We start from the raw sequence: 18,303 nt of genomic DNA on the forward strand, positions 1-18,303 counted from the left end.
CGGGTCAATCATTCCCTGCAGCAGTGTGGGAACGCGTTTGGGCCTCAGGATGTTGCGCAACGAGCGGGAGCAGCGGGTTTCTGCGCGGTTCAGCGCCGCTGTCCCTAACCCCCCACCCGCCCCCGCCAAGGACGGAGGACGGGCCAATCGCACGCAGTCTCCGCCGCAGCCTGTCCCGATAGCCCCCGCCCACCCCCCCACCTCCATCCCAGAATCAGCAGTCACGCAACATTCTGGGGTTCCCAGTTCAGGGACCGGCGGGTTTCTTGGGGCCGAGACCCCGGCCCCCACCCTCTCCTCCGGAGCGCTGGGACAGGGGGGCTGCTCACGCCAGGCCCGGGCCGGCAGTGGGAAAGCGCAGCGCGAGGGTTCCCATGCAGAGGCAGAGAAAGCGCTGCGCGGCTCGGAAGCGGGGAAGCGCTGCGGGGGCCTCCCAGGCCTGCGGGGGGGGGGGGGGGGGGGATTAAGAAATACATCCGCCCTTTACCAGAGGGGCAGACACAGCACATGTAGCACAACAACCCAACTGAGAACTAACAGCTTTTATCACATTTCCCTGACAGCCCTCTTTGTCCATTGTGTGATTCACTTCCATAACAGCCAAGCAGGGATACGTATGCAAAATAAGACGCAAGAATTCTGAGATAAAAAAACGGATTAATTCTGCAACGTCCGCGCGGTGCGTTCCAGAGACGCGGAGACGGCTCGGAGGCCGGTAACGTCAAAACCCCGCCGGCCCCCAGGAGCGGGACGCAGCGGCTCCTCGCGCTCGCTCGTCTCGCTACACGCGAAGAGGGGAGAGCCGCCGCGGCTGCGCTTCCTGTTCCAGGGGAACCCGCCGGCCAGACGCCCTCCGCCATCCCGCTCCGAGCCGCGGCTCCACAGCCAGACGCACGCTTTTCAGCAGAGCTCCGCCCCCCGGCTGCTCTTATCCAGAAGGTCACGGGTTCAAACCCCAAACCGTCGTGCTGGGCGCCCCGGGACGATGCTCTGCGTCTACGCGCTGGTGAACTCAAAGCACAGCTGAGCAGAAAGATTGCATAAGGAGAGAAAGTGTAAAAGAGGAAGCGCAGCGATGCTCGCTGTGAAAGCAAATAAAAAAACACACACACAACCAAAACTGCGGTCAGGCTGGTTCCAAGCGATGAGTCAGAGGAACTGAAACACAGAATGGAGACTTTGTTTTCTGCTTTGTTTTTTTTACATTTCTCCTTAAAGTGTTTGTCTTAGTCTCGTTCCAACGCCCCGATGGGTATCGTATCCAAGGGAGACATCAGCGCCAGTGCGGTGTGTGTTTTTAGCCTCTCTGGCTCCGGACCAGCGCTCTTCAGTAACACAGGCAGTGAGGTTCCTCTGACAGGCACGCACACCTCCCTCCCTCCCTCCCTCCCTGCACTGGGCCCCACTTCAGAGACCAAACACTGCCCTAGGCACCGCACCACATACTGTCACACACCTGCACAAACACACACACTCACGCAAGTACAAGCACAGAAACATCCATACACGCATGCACATGCACACACACACACACACACACACACACACACACAGTCAGAAACATCTCACGCATAGAGCACACCGTCACACACTAACGACTACACCACAGTACAGTCTACCACTGGGTCCTCTGACCACACACCCACACACACGAAAAACATCCATAAAATCAATAAGTAACCTCACCCCAAAGAGGAAAACTTCCAGTGCACGCGCACCGCACCAATTAGCGACGACACAACATTTAGAACAAACGTCAGCCAGTACTCCATACAGATGCATTCACTGCTTCAGACGTACACACCACCTGACCACCACATCTAAAGACGCATCATAGCATTGCACTCGAGCAAGACACCCCCACCCCCAACAAGAGCATCCAACCGCATGGCCTGCGCACCGTGTCAGCCCACAACACATCCCCCCAGACGAGACAGATAACCATCTAGTGCCTGCCACACGCTACACCACCAACACACAAACACACACAAAGTAAGAACATCATACCGCATGCACATGCACACACGTACACACACACACACACACACACACTCACACACACACACACACACACACACACACACACACACGTACACACACACACACACACACACACACACACACTGCAAAGAGCTCCGCGCTCACTCGCATTCTAACGATTAATCACCTCGTTAGCCCGGGGTCCTCTGACCCGCCTCCTGAATACTGATGAAAAATATGATAAAATAAATAATAATCCTTCTCGCTTTTTTTGTTAAAGAGGTACTTCAGTGCCGATGCACGCAGCCAATTAGCGAGCGATCAAATATTTGAGTAATCAAACGTTCGAGCTCGTTCCCGGCAGGGATTGTTTGCAGATGATTTCTCTGCTTCAGACGCACGCTGACGCCTCTCTGCACTCACCACATTAAATGAGCACGTTCAGCTGGAGCCCCACACTGGACCCGATGCTAAGAAGGCCAGCCCAGCCCCCCGAATAAGAGCCAGCCCCGTTCCATGTGCCCGTCACCCTAGTGTCAGGCCAAACACATTCCTTCCCCTCAGACTGGTGGACTGAGTGAGGCCCATCTAGTGCCCCTTACGTTACGCTCGCCGCTCATTTCCAACGGCACAAAAATCACGAAGAAGAAGAAGTCGTCAACACTAATTAAATTTCCCCGAGCCCTCACACCCCCCCCAAAGCACGTACGCTGTTGTTTCTTTTGGCTTTGATGGGAGTCACTGTCCCGTATGAGTGAAACTGAGGGAAAAAACCTGCTGTTCTGCTCTGGGCTGACTTTGTTCTACAAGGGAAGGAGCTTTTCTGCGTATCAATAATCGATTCCACAAAGCCTGAGGAGTAATCAATCCCGCCCCACAGAGCCTGACAAGAGGGGAGAAGGCCAGTCAACCGCTAATGGGGTGATTTCAGTCCATTCCTTTACAGCAAAACAAACAACCATTTACCACAGGCGAATACACATTTTTAAAATAGTACTTAAACTAAACTAATATGCCACCAAACTTACAAAAGTACTCAGCTGGATGTCCAGACTCATTTCACTCAAACTTTTTCTACCCAAATGGAAGATATAAACTAGTTTGGTGTGAAACCCTGAAGAGGATTTAACGGTTAGAGCACGGAAGAGAATAACTTATTTTTTCTGTCTGCAATTATTGGACTTAAATGTGAACTCATTTAAATGCTTATGGCTTTTTGTGATTAACAAATAATCATTGCCACTTATATAATGAATCGGCAAAAAAAAAAAGTGGGTCTTGTAAAGTTGCAGTTAAGAACTTAATTGACCGCATGGCCCCAAGTTTTGAATTGCATGCCAGAACCAACAACACCGCATGCGAAATCCTGTTTTCCCTCTGGAAGGGCCTTGTGTGTAAGCCTAGTTATTTATACGCTCCGTTGCTTTAATGCAGACGCACATTGGCGACGGTGTCCAAAGATCTATCCCTGCTTGGCTCGCAGCTGACTTTGTGCAACAGATCTGGGCTGTTGCGCTATGGGTTGGCTTTCAGTCAATGCTAAGCAAATCTTTTTGCAATGCCTTGAGAACTAAAAAAAAAAAAAAAAAAAAATCATTACAGACTTCAAAGAGGCAGATTAATCTCCAGTGGATAGCAGTGATTACAGGTGATGAGACGATGAAAAGGCTAAAGTAAAAGGGAGAACCTTCGGTGTCCTAAAAACACAAGCTTGTTATTACAGAGTCATCGTTAGTCATTACAACAGGCGTAATTACAGGTAATGCACCTTCTTGTAAAAGTCCTTTAAAAGTCATTATCATAAAGCAAGGCATGAGGAAATGTTATCTTGCTAATCCGAAAGCACTGCTATCATCTTCCTGGTGATGCTCACGCACATTTTCTTGTATTTTAGACCAGCCTAATGCCTTTCAAATGACTGTGTAAGCAACGCACATTAGACAATGTGGAAAAAGCTCCTTTAAATAATCTTTCAGGGAAATGGAGGTTAAGGGTCACCTAGTTCTGCTTTACTGGTGTTTGATTCATAATACACAGCTAGGACACCTGCTGTGACGCTTGAGCCACAGACTCAAATAGAGCTGTAGCAGCAGATTAGAGAGTCTATGATTTAAGTACATCACATGTATGCAAATAAGCAGGCCTGGATAACAGAGGCCACCGGGCAAAACAGATGAAGCCCTGGAGAGAGACAGAGATTAAAAGCACTAATATATGGAGCACGCCAGCTCATCACCAGTCTCCAGCCATTACGATTCTACACCTGACCTCGTGACCCCTAGCGTGATGCGTCTGCCCCCGGAGCCCTTGATAAGGAAGCTGTGTGATGATGAATCAGCACATACATACGCATGCCCGCACGCTGGCACTGGAATGCACTGAAAGCAGGGAAAATTAAAAATCAATGCAAATATTCCTCGGCCTGGCAGAGCGGGATTATGGGAATGGCTGGCGGAAGGAAACAGGACCTAATCAAAGCACAATGTGAAGAATTTCCGGGGGGGGGGGGGGGGGGGGGGGGGGGTGTTGGCAGTGGCATGGTGATTATACACACAAGAACCCCTCCCCCTTTTGTACTCATATTAAGTCACTTCCCTGAAGACATGCCTCCAGCTTTCATTCTATCAGAAATATGCTGCATGACTGGAGTGTTGGCCATTCTGTACTGCTCTGCGTGATGTCAGCAGGGTCCTGACGAGTTTCTCCTGCACATGAGACCGAGGAAGTATGTAACCTGTATTATTAGGCACTGTGCTCAAGGCATGGCTGTAGGTATCCTAACTGCAATAAACCGCAGTAAACCATCATAGAAACATGACCGATCGTACAGATAAGCTTCTATTTGAGAAGCAGCCACTAGTCTGCGCTCTTCCAAACTGCCTTGTGCCTCAGGTTCCCGTCCCACTTGAAAGAGCAAACTGCAGAGATGTTTATGGTGTGAGCCTGGCCATTTCACTATTGGTTCCACATGGTTATATGCGCTCCATATGGGGACAGCTTCCCCTCCCCCCCCCGCTGAAGCAGTGAGCCACTGACCTTCTAAATCAGGTCAGGTTTCCTTATTACACAGCTGCTCCTGGGCCTGGGTACCAACACTCAGGGCTACTCAACACCACACCCCCAACACCGCGCTCCCACCAGCCCCAGACACCACACACCTGAGGCGGTAGGCTTGAGAGGAGGTCAGAGGGACCGTTCCATCCGAAATGAAACTCGGCCTGGCGCCGTCGGCGAGCGCGCAGTAATCAGAAGCGCCTCTTATTTTACCGCCATCTCAACATTCCGCCTTCCAAATATTCCGACCCGGAGCAGCTGCATAGAGAGGATCAAAATGAAACACCAGATCCAGCAGAAAAGGAAAAAAAAAAAGTACATTTTTAAAAATTCAGCCAGAATCCAAAGAAATGCTCAGACTGTCCTGAAGGACATATTTTTAGTGCAGATTTGGAGCTTCAGGGCTGTACCTGCCTGCCAAAAATGTCAGCAATAAAAAAATAAAAAAACGCAGTCAAGGACAGCACACATGCGGGCTGCAGTAAAAGGCTCTAAAACCGCCTTCACCGGGATCCAAGCTCCAGTCTGGGGCCTGGAATTTGGACCGGAGTGAAACAGCCCCCTGGGCGGATACGGGGTCTGTTCCTCAGGACCGGGCCGTGGAGCGGAACTCAAACGGCTGGAGAATCACAGGCTCCATCTCTGCCTGTGGTCTGCTGCCTTACTCTCAGCCTCTGCAGGAACCTTCGAATCGATTTTTCCCCTAAAAAAAAATTTTTTTAAAAAAGCATACGAAATAAGACGGAAATGCAGCTGACGCGAGCAGAACGCTCGCCTGGCTCAAGGCATCTGCTTTGGCAAGAGCTCAAAAGCAGTCGTTTACACACCGAATTAGGGCTCTTTGAAGCAGCGTTCACGCAGCTCTCAGCAAAGACAAGAGACACGCACACCAGCAGAAAACAAAAAAAAACGCTTCAAATGAGCCCGGGCATCTCATACCAGCGGCTCTGCCCAGCGCAAACAAGCCGCAAGTCATAATTGCACACGTCAGTAACCAACAGGGAACTGGCACTCAGTATTTTTCTGCCCAAGCCCCTTAAATCGTACACCCGTCAGCGCTCCTGTTAATAATATTTCTGCTTAAGAGGTTGCTGTCAGGCACTCCCGCTGGACTGACCGCAGTGTAATCCCACCGATCGCATATCCGCGTCGTTTTGAGGATGGCGTGTAATATTCCACCTCGCGCCATGCGGGTAATTAGCGCCTGTGTTTGGTACCTGTGCCAATGCAAACATTCCCCCCCGTGAACGCTGCCATTGGACCCTGGCAGAGCTCCCAAACCCGCGCAGTGCAGATCCATGCCAGTGCAGTGCATGTACCCCCCACACCCCCATACAGGCTGAATGGGATCTGGGGGATATTACCCACAATGCATCAGGCTGTTTCCCCTGTGACCCCAACGGTACCAAGGCCTCAGCGGAAGCAGCGAATCAACAGTCTCCGTGCCGCAGGCCGAGCAGCGGATTGGACCAATGCAGCCTCGCTGTGTCTCGTGTGCTTGGCCCAAATGCCTTTGCGCTGTAGGAAAACTGAGCAGTCTTGACTATTTACTCTCTCTCTCTCACTTCCTCTAATCCTCCCACCTTCCGTCTCCCAGCTGCGTTTCAGCAGCTGTTGCTGCAAAGGGACCAATGAGGGCGGGGGCGGAGCTATTAGTGAGAAAAACACCAATCAGACGACCCTCTCCACCTGCACCAGGGAACTGTACCAAGTTGGCCTGAGGAACGTCCTCACTGATGTGCTTAGTGCTGTGTGCACTGCGGTTGAGAAGTTTTTATTTAAAAAAAATAATAATTATAAATTCACTTCACTGACTACAGCAATGCAAAGAGGGCACAGGCACAAGGACAGAACAGGGAGGCGACGCCATGTGGGAGGCACAGAGGTACTGAGAACAGTCACAGCTCACCTTCCATCAGCTTCAGGTGCCCCCTTCTGTGAAGCCCTCTGTGACCCCTCGAGAGGGGTGCGGTCTCCGCCTCCCCAAACAGCCGCTGGCATTCTCAGCCTCGCAGGCGGGCTCAGGGAGTACCTGCTCCGGCCCGAGCTCACGGCCGGCACCGCGTCTGCATTCCCAGCTCCGTTACACAACCTCTGGCAGCCGGTATGAAAACGCAGGTTGTAAAGGCAGTTAGCGTTAGCGCTGCCACACAGTAAAAAAAACACACCTGCCCGCTGCCCGCCAAGAGGGAAGCAGGAACCTTCTCTAGATTACGTGAAGTCACCTATACATAAAAACAATAAACAACCACGCCATTAAAATGTAGCAGGCCAAGAGCTACTACAGCTCCTACAGAGCGGCGGCTCGGGGAGGAACAAAGCGAGAGGGTGATTTAAGGCGAGCCGCATTCTGGAATAACTACAGAACGCCACCAATTTTTAAAATTCTGCGCGCCTCTCGCGGAACGGCGCGTCTGTTCCCCGGGACCGGCAGGGCGAGCAAATTTCTCTCCTTAAGGGGGTCGTGAAGGCACTTAAAGTGACCCGCCCGAGTGCAAGCCCGAGGTCACCGAGGTTCCGCCTTGTCCTCCGCAGTGAGTGTGCGCGTGTTGCCGCGGAAACCAGTTCCTCTGGAACAGGAAGCAGGGCTCCGACAGCAACTTTAAACACTGAAGCTGAAGCTCTTGGACGGGGGGCGGGGGGGGGGGGGGTTGTTCCTCCTTGCTTGGTCAGGTCATGCCCAAGTCTCTTCAGGACACTTTGGCTCAATCTCAGCCCCCGCAACCACCCCTGCTGAGGACCGCCCACAAAGTTCTGGGCTTTCACCTCCTGCAGAGAGCTGGACACCCCAACTCCAGAGCGTGGGGTGAGTGTGGGACATGGGGTGGCTACCGCGTAATCCCCCCCCCCGCTCTCCCCCCTCTCCACCAGCACATCTGCACAGCATCCTGTTTATGGGACTGTCCACTGTAAAGCACATTTGGGCGCTTTTTTAAAATTTATTTTACTTTGTTTCATTTTATTGATCGTATATACTTCGTTCCCCTCTCCATTACATTCTGTTCACACTGAAGATGATACAAATTAACCTGATATAAATTAGTGGAGTGCGGTTCATAAATACTGCAAAGCAGTTTATTAAACACAGCAAACATCCACACTGTGTGTATACATATGCATGTACACATCAAGCATAGGTTTTCCCATTAAAAAAAAGACTGTATACAACACAGGACTAAACAGACATGCTGAAGCATTTAATGTGCTGTCTTCCACATCCTCAGATCTGTTTCATCAGCTATAGGGATTGACCTGAACATGAGAGAAATGGGGAAATAACTTGTGTGAAATAAGTCGCAGTGCTGGAAGAGGAGAAAGGGTGAAGAAGTGAAAATGTGAGCTCATATCTGCGTGTCCCTGCATCAGTGGAGCGAGCGCCTCCTCAGGGCAGCGGTGAGGGTGAGGGCTCATGTTCGCCCCCGGTCTGGAATCCAGGCTGACTGCTAGGAGAACATCTCAGTTCCCATGGACTGACTGGCCACTATTGAGTAATGCACACACACACACACACACACACACACGCGCACACACACGCACACACACGCACACACAGACACGCACACACACACACACACCACACACACACACACACACACACACACACACACACACACACACACACACAGACACGCACACACACACGCGCACACACACACAGACACGCACACACACACACGCAGACACACACACAGGCACAGACACACATACATGCATAGACACACACAGATACACACACATATATGCACACGCACACACACACACACACACAGTTCCCAAGCGTTTCTGAACCAACGCCAGTAATCCTCACCCCCCCCCCCCCCAAATGCTCAAACTCTTCCCAGGAATAATGACGGTCATTAGGAAATGGAACAGAAGTGCATTTGGACAAGGAAATGAAATGAACAGTGGCGAGAGCATATCCTGGGAGCAGGCCCAGGCCCATATTTAAGGGCCCCATTTCACCGGGGAGCCCCCAATTGTGGGATCAAGCCCCCCCAGTCCCCCCCCCACTTCCAGCCACATGAAACAACGAGCTTCTGCGTTCTCAGGCCGCCTCCTCTTCCTAGTTTAATTAAGTGTCAGACTTCAGATCACTGTGAGCTTAAGATGTTCAACTTGTGCAGTCTGCAGCCCCTCTCTCCCCCAGCAGTCCCCCACATGCGCCCCCATTACGCTCCAAAACCTCAACTAGGTGCCCACAGCTGCTTCTGATACTGGGACCATTAACCCCCCCCCACCCCACACACACACATCCACACCCCACATCTTCTTTCATTTTAGTGCTTGTGCAGCAGCTTTTCCCAAAGAAGCTTTGCCCCCTTACTACAATTTAATATGGCGATGTGTCACCCCACCCTTCTGCCCCCCCCCCCCCCAAATTGGTGGTTTCGCAGTTCAAGGGTCATGTCCTGAATGAAGTTGAGAACAGAGACTACAACTTCAGCTGTTCTCGCTCCATCCAACCAACCCCAGAGAAAATCTTTCCACGGTATCTTCCGGAACGATAAATCAGATGTTATACCTCCCCACAGCAGAGAGGCTCTCCGTCTGATTATCTCAGCTCTGTGGAGATAGGAAAAATACTCCACTGAGCCATGGCGGGGGGGGAGGGAGGGAGCTTTTTGACTACGTTTCAAAAATTCAAAAATGATTCACTTTTGCCAGACAGCTTCTGGCAAGTGCTTGCTCATGCTTACAGACTCTTCGAGGCACAGCAAGCTCTGTTTGCTGTCGTAATGAGATTTTTCACATGGATTACAAAACAGTATTTCTTTTTTTTATTATTTTAATTCCGTCGGAGCTCTTGAGCTTCAGTTCCCATTGCACGTCATGCCCGGTTTCGTTGGTTCCCTTAACAGACTTTAAACCTTTTACAGATTTTACATAAATGAAATTAAATGTTTCCCGAACATGTTTCCTGAAGGTAATCGCAGAAAAGGACAGATCGTTTGTCGTTCTGGCAAACGCTGACCAAACACGCTGGGGACAAACCCAACTGCCAAAAAATTTCACTGTTATACGAAAAAGAAGAGAAAGAAATCCAAGCAAAGTGCAGCAGGTCCCATAAGGCAGTGCAGGATGCCGAGTGCTGTAAGCAGGGGCCTGTTCCCCCCCAGAGGACAGAGAACAAACAAGCTGGTAAAACAAGGGAACAGCAGTGCACATCATGGCTGCAGGGACAGCGTCTGCCTCAGTAGCCCGTCTCCAGCGCGCTGGGTGTGCGATGGCGGTGTTTTACTGGAACATGCGCACGGTGCTTGGGACCCCTTGGGACGGCCCGGGGCAGTAGTTCATGTCTAAACGCCGGGCTAACACACTTTAATGGCAAAGCCATTTAGCCTAGCCTGGAAGACGGAAACAATCTGAGGAGCTTGACATAAGGAGGGAAGGTTTTTTTTTTTTTTTTTTTTAAGTTTTGGGGGACTGGGCTAGCTGAGGGTCAGAAGAGGACAGGAGAGAGGGGAGCACAACCCCCAGAGCTCAACTCTCAGGGCCGTACTCTACGTCTACCAAGGGCTAGGAACTAACCGACTGTTTCCAAAAAGTCTGAACCAGAATGTACTTTCATACAACACAAGAACTCGACAGATCAAAGGAAGAAATGCCTCTTTTGAAAAAAGAAAAAAAAAAAAAAAAACATTTTTGTTTACTTGTGCCCTGTGTGAGGGTTTCTGGGTACAAAAAATAAAGTAACTGTGACGGAAAGTTGTTTCCCTCCTGCTGTGACAGAGAGAGCGTTTACGCCTCGTCGGTGCCCGTCTCCGCAGATATCCCGCGCTGGCCTGCGGAACGCCCCGGGCTCTCGCCCCGCTGCAGGTGGACGCGGTCACGCACGGGGCAGGCGGAGGGGCAGGCGGAGGGGCACGGCGGAACACTGCGCTTTGTAGTGGGCACAGCTTTCACAGCCCATTTAGCAGCTCCAAAGGCACGGCGCAGATCAAACGCCCGCGCGAGAGCCTGCAGAGGGGGGGCCGGGCCGGGCCCGAACCCTAACCCCCCCCACCCCCATACGCACAGGAGCGCCGTAACAACAGCAAACAGGGCCGCCACCTGCTACTGTACCTGGGCCCCACCCTCCCCCGCACATGAAGAGAGACAAGCTCTCATCACTGACCTGGGGGGGAAGCGATGAGCAACGGCTTCAGCGCTAAGCTAGTTCCAACGACCCCCCCTCACCCCCCCCACCCCCCGCCCCACCGACTCATTTACAGCCAGGAAGTGCTGTGACTGAGCTGCGCTAGGCCTGACTCACTCACTCACACACACACCCACTGCCCCCTCTCTGCTCCGCTTCCTACGGCATGCTGGGAATGCGGAGCCCATTACTCACCAGTCACGGAGCAGGAGAGAGAGGAAGGGAGAGAGAGGGGGAGAGAGAAGGAGAGAGGGAGAGGAGGGGAGAGAGAGGAAGGGAGAGGAAAGTTTGGGTGAGGCGCATAGTTGATGGAACTGGGAAAGAGAGAAAAGAAAGTGATAATGAAGACCAGGACAGACGAGAGGGAGAAAGGCAAAGAGGGATGAGAGCAGGAGGACTGAGAGAGGGAGGGGTAGAGTAACACTGAAAAGGGGCCAAGAACCTGCCACTCATCCATTTTTGTGCATATAGCGCTGAAGATATTCCCCCTCCCATTTTCCATCATTTATTAACTCTACCTCTGAACTAGCATGGATTTTCTTTTTTAAAATGGATTGACTTTGTTAAACTGAAAGTTAGTTAAATTTTAAATAAATTTAATAAATGTGAAAGAGCTTTTTTTAAAGGTTATTTGCTTAAAGAAACACTGAGGAGGAAAAACTAAAAACGTCAGCTTCTCTAAAACCACATAACTGCAAAGTGCAGAAAATGGAGTGGGTGGCCTCTGCAGACTGCGTGCAGTGAAGCATTCAGACGCGGGCCTGTAGGGGGACATTAAGGGCTCCTCCACACAGCTGCTAGCACAGCGCTCTCTCACTGCGCTGGTGAGCCTGATGTGAGCCCAGGCCATCGCCGTTTTCTCCTTTCCCTGATTGTTCCCTCGGCGCAAACAGGATGTTTAAAAAACCAAAAAACAAAAACAAAAAACAAATCAGTTTACTTTCAGCTCTCGCCTGTTTTTCACCGCTGGTATTTTTCTTCCTGTCGGAACCGGAGCCTGACTCTGCAACTCCAGCCACTATATTTAACCAGCGTGGCCGTTTTCCACACAAACAACCCGCGGTTCTCTCTCTCTCTCTCTATGTCTCTCTCTCTCCCTCGAGTGAAAAGCAGCGGCGGTTCCCAGGCTGAAAGCACCAGCACAGAGCAGGAGAAGTGAGGAGACGACCGTGAGAAGGATGTGTGTGTGTGTGCGTGTGTGTGCTCTGAAAGAGTGCAACACTGAACACTTCACTGCGCACTCCCCCTCTCTCCCCGCACACACGCTCTCACTCTCACCCCTCTGAGTGATCTAGTCTCCAGTCTACCAGCGCACCATCGCTGTTGCTGCACGTTCCTGCTGGAGTAGCAGCTCAGAGACCCCACCAGCGCGGAGGAATCCACCAGACCCCCCCCAACCTGCCCGTTAGGCCAGGAATCCCACTAATAGGATTTCTGGAAGGGAAAGGTCTGGATGAACGCTAGGCATTCTGCTGAGACGCAGAGGACCTCGGATGCGCAGCCTGCTTTAACGGCATCACATTCTCCAGGAGCCCCCGCCTCACAGAGGGGGTAACATCTGCCCGCATCCCGTCCCAATCAAAGGAGCGCCCCCCCGACAGGAAGACAAAGCGTCCTCCCCTCAGACACATGTGGGTGCTACTCTCTCACCTTTCTGTTACTGAAAAAAGCACCACACACACACACACACACACAAGCATGCACACACACACACACACACACACGCATGCACACACACACACACACACACACAAGCATCACACACACACAAAACACACAACACCACACACTCTCACACACACATACACACACTATACTTATTTAGCAGAAGCTCTTAACCAAAGCAAGCTACAGTGCAAGAGTACAGGTTTGTATACACACACACACACACACACACACACACACACACACACACACAATCGTTATTTAGCAGAAGCTCATATCCAGAGCAAGCTACAGTGCAGTACAGTACAGGCAGGTATACGCACACACATTACCCGGCACGCACCTCCAAGCTGCCACACTGCTGCAGTGAAGCACATGGCACAGAGAGTTCTCTGAGGCTGTAGCACCGGTGCTCTCTCACTGTAACCGTCTCGCTGCGGTGCGTCAGGGAGGTCCGCTTTACAGGCAGCTCAACAGCCAAACGGCAAGCGCTTCCGCTGATTCATGCCCTGGACCGCCCTGTGACCGAGAGCCGCCTGGGGGGGGGGGGGGCTGCGCTGCACAGGGCCCAACAACTGTGTGTGTGTGTGTGTCTGTGTGTGCATGTATGTATGTGTGTGTGTGTGTGTGCACGCGCGCGTGTGTGTGCATGTATGCATGTGTGTGTGTGTGTGTGTGTGTGCGCCTGTGTGTGTGTGTGTGTGTGTCTACTGCATTTATGAGGTTAGTATGAAACCCTACCATGCAGCTAGCCACTGCCTGTTAGGAGAATATAGTACTTGGCAAACTTAGTAGCAAAGCACTACTAACATTCATGTATCGCCTGCTGTAACTCAAAGTACACCAGTGATCGATATCGCTAACATTTGGTTTCAGCTCAAGAGAACACGTTCAAACGTTCAGCTGCCAGGTAGCACTGTGCTGCAATGGATAAAGAGGTTGCAAGTTCAAATCTCAGGTGGGGCATTGCTGCTGTGCCCTTAAGCGAGGTACTTAACTTTAATTACCTGAATAAGTAGCCAGCTGTATCCATGGATTGTGTGCGTGTGTTTTTTTCCCAAACAACATATGAAAGCCACCCAAGATAAAGCTGTTTCCTAAGCAATAGAAGTCTAGTAATAGTCAGAGATTCAGATGCAACAGCGGGACACGCTAGGCGGACACGCTAGGCGGACACGCTAGGCGGACACGCTACATGGCCCCAGGGGTGAACTGCCCAGCTCTCCCAGGCTTTGATCCTGGGCACATTTCACTGAGCTGAGAAACCCCCCCGCCCGCCCCGCCCCGCCCCCCCCCACACTATCGGGCTGGTTACTGTTTGAAAAGGGAGGTCATGAACTCTCCTGGAAGCCAGCGCTCAAGGAGACAGCCTCTGCAGTCACTCCCTAAACAGGAAAGCCTGTTTGTTCGGCCCAGTAGGAATGTAGAAATGTGGGACGCAACTGAAAACTTGTTTTTTGGCGGGATTTTTAAAAATAAAAAAATCGCCCCCACCCCCAATACCTTTCTCCCCCCCGACCCCCAACTCACTCGGACTACAGTCATAACGAAGCACCACTCTCTGCTTTCTTAACTCTTTAAGGTGTGAGGTCACAAGCAAGTGATTAGAATACTCTTAGCTGAACATTCTAATGCTGATGTCACAGTCACTGCTGGTAACTGAAAGCTGTGGAGTTCTAGAACACTGACTTAGAATAAAAAAGAAAAAGTCCTACTCTTCAAAGGGTTAAGGAAAGTCAGAACTTGGCATCAGCTGTTGTGTATGGTAGAGCACTTAATGAGGTGGAATGTGCTATGCGCTCGCCAGCCTCTCTCTCTCTCTCTCACGGTTAGCGTTTAACGCAGGAACAGGCAGAGGAGGGGAAGACAGCTCGGGCGGTCCGTCTGAAACGATATCCCTAACATGAGCTGAAGCCAGCGGGGGGGGAACAGGAGGTGGGTTTGAGCCGGAGCCACATGTAGGTTTGGGGGAAAAGGCAGAGGGGCTTCTCAGGTAGCAGCGATTGCTATGCGTAGCGTTCCAAAACAGACTACACGGTTCGTTTCCCCGATAGGAATCTTAATAGCTTGGGCTAAACGCCGCGCCGCCACACACGGGGATGCTAGCGAAAGCGCGCGCTTGTGTGAGACCGGGTTTCCAATGAGAAACAGATTCGCCGGGCTCCAGGGCGCTGTATAATAAAGCAAGCAATCTCCAATCGTGACTAGCCAAAGTAGCCAGCAGCTGTAGCCTGCAGAGTATCAGTAACACGTCCTTAGCAAAGTGACGCTGCAGTAGCGAAAGAACTTAAGGCAGGACTTAAAAGAAACGATAAAGCTGTCGGGACACCTGTCACAAACTCACAGCACGTTGCCGTGGCGATCTCGAGCCAGCGCAACACGCGGTAATGAGGACAAGACCACTCTGCCAGTACAACCTGAGCCAGGCAGTGCAGTGTCCTGCTTTAAGAGAGAGAGGCGACGCAGGTGACCGTCCCTGACCCCCCCCCCCCCCCCGTCACACTGACCTTACTGTCCTCCGTCTCCTTGCCCCGTCCCGGGGGGCTCCGCTCCCGGTAACCACGGTAACCGCAGATGGGCTTGATGGACAGCTGGCAGGAGAGGGCAGGGGGCTCGGCCGCCTGGGCGGCCCGGCCCGGGTTGGGCATGGGCAGGGCGGTGTGCACCGGCCGGGACGCCCCCCCCGCCGGCTGCCGGAGCTTGGAGGCCACGCCCACCACCGGCATGGTCCCAAAAAGCAATCAGAGCGAAGGAGAAGGAGAATCCACAGAAATTATATTTAAAAAAAAAAATAAAAATAAAAACAGCCAAAAAAGAAAAAAGGCTGGTTCCCAGTTCCCACAGCAGAGGCAGAAGACGAGCTGTCTGGTGTGGGGTGGGGGGGAGGTGGGTGGGGGGAGAGACAGCGAGAAACTGCCGCTCAAACAGACGTCCGTGCAGGCAGCCTAGCTGCAGTCATTCTGTGGCCCGGAGCGAGCGCGTCACTAACAGAGCCGGGAGGACTCGTCCGGCCAGCCAGCCTCCCCCTTCCTCCTCCTCCTCCTCCTCGGTCTCTGACACAGTTTCGCTACAATCCCAGCAGCCCTCGGGGGCGTGAACTCCGGAGGAAGGTAGCTTCCAGTCTGCGTGCAGCCTGCGATTACAGCGTCGGGTTAAGTGTGCGTGTGCCTCTCTCTCTCTCTCTCTCTTTCTCTCTCGCTGTCTGTCCCTCCCTCTCTTTCACTCTCTCTCTCTCTCTCCCTCTCTTTCATGAAGAGCATTCCGCAGGGGTGTACGGCCAGGCCCCCGCTTCAAAAACAAACCCCGGCTCCAACTGTCAAAACAGCTCTCCCGTGCCGCAACAGCGATCCCTGAAAACAGACACCTCACCCTGCCTGTGGCTTCAGCCCGCCCCCAAGATGAAAGTTGTAGTTTTTTTTTTTTTCTGAAGTAAGAGGGGGGGGAAGGGGGAGCAGGGTGGTTCAGGGATGTTGCACAATGGCCAAAACAAACAGCTGTTGGACCAGCTCTCAGCCCGGAAACAATCGCTTCCCTGAAGCAGTTTGTCTGGGTCCGGACTATTTTTCACCGCTGACAGCCGCTGGGTTAAGGTAGAGCGCTTCTCTCCATTTATTCCTCTCTCTCTCTCTCTCTCTCTCTCTCTCGCTCTGTGGTGAATAACAGCGACGCTGACAGCTGTGGCGAATACTCGCCGCCTGCTCATCCCCTCTATAAAACACACCGAGCAGCCGGTCCAGCTTTACAGTAAACTCTCCCCTCCCCTCCCCACCCCCCTTCCAAGTCTTCAGGAAACCCTGCCTGCGGCCAAGAGCTACTTATGCGCAGAAAGTGACATTTCTTCTTCTTCATTCGCTGCAGCGCAGACGTGAGGAAAAGAAGAAGTCCCTCGTTCCAAAATACCAGGAAGTTTCTCACAGGCGAAATTCCTCTCAGCCGCACATTTCCACGGGCGGGGGGATTTGGAGTAATGAACTGGACCGAACGCGGCTAACAGCTCCTGCTCTCTAAGTTTTAACAGTTTGTCTCCTGGTGTGAGACATGAAAGAGAGAGACAGAGAGGGGTTTTTATACGGAAAGGCCACATCTGGTTTTCGTTTGCACACAGGTAGCAGGAGGATTATCAAGCGGCACACCAAACCGGAACTTTTTTTTTTTTTTTTTAACGACTCGTAATCCAATGAGGAGCGCGGAACGCTCGCTTCACGGAGGCTGATCGGATCCAGTCCCCCGATAACCCCCCCGACTTCCCGGATGTGCCAGAGGACAAAAGCCCCAATTCACTCCCTCAAAGTCCCCACACCTGTCCTACCTCCTCACGGCCTGACACCCTCACCTGCTGGCTCCATCACGGGGTCCTGTTCACTGTGGGTGGGGTGCTGTCAATCAACCGCTAGTGATGGGGTACTGTCAATCAACCTCTAGTGATGGGGTACTGTCAATCAACCTCTAGTGATGGGGTACTGCCAATCAACCTCTAGTGATGGGGTGCTGTCAATCAACCTCTAGTGATGGGGTGCTGTCAATCAACCTCTAGTGATGGGGTACTGTCAATCAACCTCTAGTGATGGGGTACTGTCAATCAACCTCTAGTGATGGGGTACTGTCAATCAACCTCTAGTGATGGGGTACTGCCAATCAACCTCTAGTGATGGGATACTGTCAATCAACCTCTAGTGATGGGGTACTGCCAATCAACCTCTAGTGATGGGATACTGTCAATCAACCGCTAGTGATGGGGTGCTGTCAATCAACCTCTAGTGATGGGGTACTGTCAATCAACCTGTAGTGATGGGGTACTGTCAATCAACCTGTAGTGATGGGGTACTGCCAATCAACCTCTAGTGATGGGGTACTGTCAATCAACCTGTAGTGATGGGGTACTGCCAATCAACCTGTAGTGATGGGGTACTGCCAATTACATTATATTTATGTAAATCAGCCTCAGCTGTGTCCTTAGACTATGATATGAGCCTCAGCTATGTCACTGGACTATGTCAAGAGGCAACATCTGCCGTGCTGGGGTAGACCAGGGCCTGGCTTTGCAAGGATTCCCAGGGCTCTGCAGCGTATTACAATAATACGAAACACAAGGTGAGGATTCACCTCGGAGGGAAGGGGATATCTGGAGAGCAAACTGCAGAAACTTCACTGCGAAACAGCCCGAGCAAGTTCTAAACACGGAAGGAAAAAATAATTTAAAATTCTACATTCTCACCACCACATATTTCACATAACCACATTTCAACAGAAAGTGCACCAGCGACGGGCGCTGATAAAGCTGATAAGAGAGGCGTCGCTGACAGATAGATGTTCATTCAGAGTGCTGTCAGAACCCTTCCACTTGGAAGAACAAGAGGGACAGTTCCTGGCTGTCACACACAAACACGCACGTACGCACACGCCTAAGTGAGTGGCCCTACGACAGGCCAGGGGCCCGTTACTCTATTCAGCAGTGAGGCGAGGCTGAG

The 18,303-nt window shown here is 51.9% G+C and overlaps 1 protein-coding gene across 1 annotated transcript in view; it reads right to left on the minus strand.

Moving 5' to 3' along the window:
* Positions 1-16,229, minus strand: part of LOC135246049 (neuron navigator 3-like) — an 87,630-nt gene extending 71,401 nt beyond the window's left edge. The window contains 1 exon segment of the mRNA XM_064319541.1: positions 15,343-16,229. Within this exon segment, the coding sequence (XP_064175611.1) occupies positions 15,343-15,561 (219 nt within the window). The 5' untranslated portion in view covers positions 15,562-16,229.
* Positions 16,230-18,303: the final 2,074 nt, after the last annotated feature.

The sequence above is a fragment of the Anguilla rostrata genome, chromosome 19 (genome assembly GCF_018555375.3).
Source record: "Anguilla rostrata isolate EN2019 chromosome 19, ASM1855537v3, whole genome shotgun sequence".
Lineage (NCBI taxonomy): Eukaryota > Metazoa > Chordata > Actinopteri > Anguilliformes > Anguillidae > Anguilla > Anguilla rostrata.